The 5,000-nt window shown below is 44.0% G+C and overlaps 1 protein-coding gene across 9 annotated transcripts in view; it reads left to right on the top strand.

Annotated features, from left to right (window-relative positions):
- LOC143277902 (uncharacterized) overlaps nt 1–5,000 on the top strand; it is a 75,928-nt gene that overhangs the window by 2,973 nt on the left and 67,955 nt on the right. For 8 of the 9 annotated variants that reach the window (XM_076582862.1, XM_076582866.1, XM_076582863.1 and 5 more), the window contains exon 2: nt 2,176–2,523. In XM_076582862.1, the coding sequence (XP_076438977.1) occupies nt 2,394–2,523 (130 nt within the window). In that variant the 5' untranslated portion in view covers nt 2,176–2,393. The remainder of the gene's footprint in view (nt 1–2,175; nt 2,524–5,000) is intronic. The other variant, XM_076582867.1, reaches the window with a different exon arrangement.

Raw genomic sequence — 5,000 nt, 5'->3', positions numbered from 1 at the left:
GGTGTTAATGTTGATTGTCTTACATCTCTGGTGTTTAGTTAGGTGTTAATGTTGATTGTCTTACATCTCTCTGTTGTTTAGTTAGGTGTTAATGTTGATTGTCTTACATCTGTTTGGTGTTTAGTTAGGTGTTAATGTTGATTGTCTTACATCTCTGGTGTTTAGTTAGGTGTTAATGTTGATTGTCTTACATCTGTTTGTTGTTTAGTTAGGTGTTAATGTTGATTGTCTTACATCTCTGGTGTTTAGTTAGGTATTAATGTTGATTGTCTTACATCTGTTTGTTGTTTAGTTAGGTGTTAATGTTGATTGTCTTACATCTCTTTGGTGTTTAGTTAGGTGTTAATGTTGATTGTCTTACATCTCTGGTGTTTAGTTAGGTGTTAATGTTGATTGTCTTACATCTGGTGTTTAGTTAGGTGTTAATGTTGATTGTCTTACATCTCTGGTGTTTAGTTAGGTGTTAATGTTGATTGTCTTACATCTCTGGTGTTTAGTTAGGTGTTAATGTTGATTGTCTTACATCTCTCTGGTGTTTAGTTAGGTGTTAATGTTGATTGTCTTACATCTCTTTGGTGTTTAGTTAGGTGTTAATGTTGATTGTCTTACATCTGTTTGGTGTTTAGTTAGGTGTTAATGTTGATTGTCTTACATCTGGTGTTTAGTTAGGTGTTAATGTTGATTGTCTTACATCTCTGGTGTTTAGTTAGGTATTAATGTTGATTGTCTTACATCTCTGGTGTTTAGTTAGGTGTTAATGTTGATTGTCTTACATCTCTGGTGTTTAGTTAGGTGTTAATGTTGATTGTCTTACATCTCTTTGGTGTTTAGTTAGGTGTTAATGTTGATTGTCTTACATCTCTCTGGTGTTTAGTTAGGTGTTAATGTTGATTGTCTTACATCTCTGGTGTTTAGTTAGGTGTTAATGTTGATTGTCTTACATCTCTGGTGTTTAGTTAGGTGTTAATGTTGATTGTCTTACATCTGTTTGGTGTTTAGTTAGGTGTTAATGTTGATTGTCTTACATCTCTGGTGTTTAGTTAGGTGTTAATGTTGATTGTCTTACATCTCTCTGTTGTTTAGTTAGGTGTTAATGTTGATTGTCTTACATCTGGTGTTTAGTTAGGTGTTAATGTTGATTGTCTTACATCTGGTGTTTAGTTAGGTGTTAATGTTGATTGTCTTACATCTCTGGTGTTTAGTTAGGTGTTAATGTTGATTGTCTTACATCTCTTTGTTGTTTAGTTAGGTGTTAATGTTGATTGTCTTACATCTGTTTGTTATATTCCTTACATGGCCCATCCATAAAGAATTGTTGGTCTTCACTTTCTGAAAATGGCTGATAACCGAATTTTCAGTCAGTGGGTGTCCGGCTTCAAAAGTCAGGGTTTTGGTTTTATGTGTTTTGATCATAACACCGCACATATTGATGATGCTGACTTGATGATAATGACATAACGGCTGTACGGAAGGTATGGGCGAACAGCATGATCATAACAATGCACATATTTATTCATGATACTGACAATGATATAATGTCATAACGGCTGTACGGAAGGTATGGATAATCGCGAACAGCGTGTAATTGCGAATGATTCCATCCCCCCCCCCCCCTCCCTCCCACTTCTGAGCGTTCTTACCGGTTGCATTTCACAATTCAACGTCTGCTTCCACCTTTATCTAATACCTTAATAAATATCCATTTCCAAGAATCGGTCAAACATCAGCTATTTCTGGTTATTTCCGCGCTCTTTCTTCTCTTCACGCACCATTGCCGATCTGGGTCACAAACATGCTGTCAACATCCTAAAATCAGGGGAAGTTTTTCCTGGTGCACCCAGTGGTAGAAAGCCTTCAAAATCAAAAGAACTACGTTTGACTATCGTACGACATGTTATCTGTAAAGTATACACGTTGAGCTGGTCGTTTCGACTGACCGTTCGCAGTTAGGCATACCTTCCATATATCTCCAACTTCCCCTCTGCACTCCTCTCGGTGATTGACGGAGTGAATGTCCACGCCTTGTGAACACTGCTCAGTCCGTCTGGAGGGGAAATTGTGGACACTGCCGATATCACAACAATAATAACAATGGAAAACATCCCAATGATAATAGTGAGAAGTACAAGATTGTTGAATGTACAACATCTAACATCCCAAACCTTTCATTTTCAGTGCAGCAAGACAAACCAAGAGGCGCCGGAAGAATCCTCCAGGTTTGAGAAAGAAACCCGACGACAAATCTCTGTGTGTGTGGAGTGTTTTCTTTGTATTTGGCTTTTTCCTGGGGTGACTTGTGTGCAAAGCCAGTTGTGAGTTGACACAGTTTTGGCTCCAATTTCCACGAGGCGAGATTAGAGTGTTTGTGCCGGACAGACGGAAGAGTAAAGAAGATGAAGATGAAGATGAAAAGAAAGGCGGGCCGAGGGACTGCAGACATGAAGCCCTTCACATCTCTCACATCATCTGTGCTGCTGGGAGTTCTTTTCATTTCGGCTTCAACCAGCTTGACTCGGGGCCAGGGTGAGTACCGGGCTTGCTGTGTGTGTGTGTCTGTGTGTACGTGTGTGTGTGTGTGTGTGTTTCTGTCTGTCTGTCTGTCTGCGTCTGTGTCTGTGTGTGTGTGTCTGTGTGTGTGTCTGTCTGTCGGTGTGTGTGTGTGTGTGCTTGCACGAGCGTGTATGTTTTGTGCCAGATATGTCTGTGCGCTCTCTAAATGTAATTATGTCGATACTTGTTTCTGGTTCTGTGTGTCTGTGTCTCTGTCTGCATCTGTGTCTCTCTCTCTCTGTGTCTCTCTCTACTGATAACATATTTCTCTTCCCCCGCCCCCCCCCCCCCCCCCCCCCCCCCCCGTCCGCCCTCTCTCTCTCTTATCCATCTGTCAGTGTGTGTGCGTGTGTGTGTGTGTGTGTGTGTGTGTTCTTTATCACATTCCTTCTGCAGGACTTCTTTCTGTTTTATTTTTTCTTCTCTCTCTCTCCCTTTTCCAGTAACTATATCTGTGTTATTGTAATGGATGTGGATTAGCAAGGACACATTGGAAGACTGAGCCATGTCCAAAATCTTAAACCTTGAATAAAAAAACTTTTTGAGTTCTGAGTTCTCTCTCTCTCTCTCTCTCTCTCTCTCTCTCTCTCTCTCTCTCTCTCTCTCTCTCTCTGTCTCTCTCTCTCTCTCTGTCTCTCTCTGTCTCTCTCTCTCTCTCTCTGTCTCTCTCTCTCTCTCTCTCTCTCTATGTCTCTCTCTCTCTCTCTCTGTCTCTCTCTGTCTCTCTCTCTCTCTGTCCCTCTCTCTCTCTCTCTCTGTCTCTCTCTCTCTCTCTCTCTCTCTCTCTCTCTCTCTCTCTCTCTCTCTCTCTCTCTCTCTCACCCGTCCTCTCTGTGTGTTTGCACATTTTCTCTGTGTCTCTGTCAGTCAGTCAGTCTCCGTATGTGTGCGTGTGTGTGTGTGTGTGTGTGTGTGTGTGTGTGTGTGTGTGTGTTGATGTCACTCAGTGACTGTATGATGGTGGATGTGGGGAGTGAAGAGGCCTGGTCAGATACATGTATGATTGATGAATCAGGGGTGTGACCTCTGACCCCTACACACGCACCCCCACGAAAAAAACAGAAATAGAAAATACAAAGATATTTTTTAAAAGACCAGAACCAACACGCCAACCCACAGAAGGCAGGGTTAAACCTGGCATCGTCTGACTTACCCCATAGAGTGGAGCTCTGTCTCTGTCTCTCTCTGTCTCTCTCTGTCACACACACACACACACACACACACACACACACACACACACACACACACACACAGGCAGGCGACAGAGAGCCAGAGGGAGGGGGAAAAGCCCTACACTGCAGATCGATAAGATATGACACGACACGGCGACAGAGAGAGGGGGGGGGGGGGACCACATCGATGATATTGCCCACACAGTTGATTCCTTGTGACACGAAGGTAGAGAGAGGGGGAGGGGGAGTGGGGGTGGGGGGAGAAAGAGAGGGGAGACAGGGTGGGGGGGGAGAGGGGGAGAGAGAGGGGAAGGGGGGGCACATCGATATTATTACCCACACAGTTGATTCCATGGGACACGAAGGTAGAGAGAGGGAGGGGGAGAGGGAGGGGAAGAGACACAGAGAGAGAGACAGAGAGAGGGAGAGAGAGACAGACAGAGGGAGAGAGAGATTTTATTGTCCATTTAACAGTTAAGCCCTGAGGACAAGGGGTGTAATAATTTCATTCAACAAAAAAATCGGCAGAGCTCCAACTCTTTGACATTACATAATCTGCCGCGCCCACTCGCGCATGTTCAACACACACACACACACACACACACACACACACCACACACACACACACACACACACATACACCACACACACACACACACACACACACACACACACACACACACACACACATAAACTCACAGACACAGACAGAGACATAGCAGTGGACACGTCATTTCAGAACAAACGTGAAGCGGAAATGATGCAAGAGGCAGCTTCACACATGACTTTGCTGCATGTTTGGAACGTGTGTTTGTACGACGAGAAATAAGTTGTGTTCGACTCAACAGTAGTTGACACATTCGCTTTTTTAGGTGGTTTTTTTTCTGTTTATAATGGTGGTGTCATTTTCATCAATGCGCGGTGTTCCATGATGCAGGTGGCCCCGTGGTATGGTCGGTAAGGTGTTCCATGATGCAGGTGGTATGGTCGGTAAGGTGTTCCATGATGCAGGTGGTATGGTCGGTAAGGTGTTCCATGATGCAGGTGGCCCCGTGGTATGGTCGGTAAGGTGTTCCATGATGCAGGTGGTATGGTCGGTAAGGTGTTCCATGATGCAGGTGGTATGGTCAGTAAGGTGTTCCATGATGCAGGTGGTATGGTGGGTAAGGTGTTCCATGATGCAGGTGGTATGGTCGGTAAGGTGTTCCATGATGCAGGTGGTATGGTGGGTAAGGTGTTCCATGATGCAGGTGGTATGGTCGGTAAGGTGTTCCATGA

Source organism: Babylonia areolata, chromosome 35 (assembly GCF_041734735.1).
Source record: "Babylonia areolata isolate BAREFJ2019XMU chromosome 35, ASM4173473v1, whole genome shotgun sequence".
Classification (NCBI taxonomy): Eukaryota; Metazoa; Mollusca; class Gastropoda; order Neogastropoda; family Buccinidae; genus Babylonia; species Babylonia areolata.
Note: the sequence above shows the minus strand (reverse complement) of the source record. Positions and strands in the feature narration are given on the sequence as shown.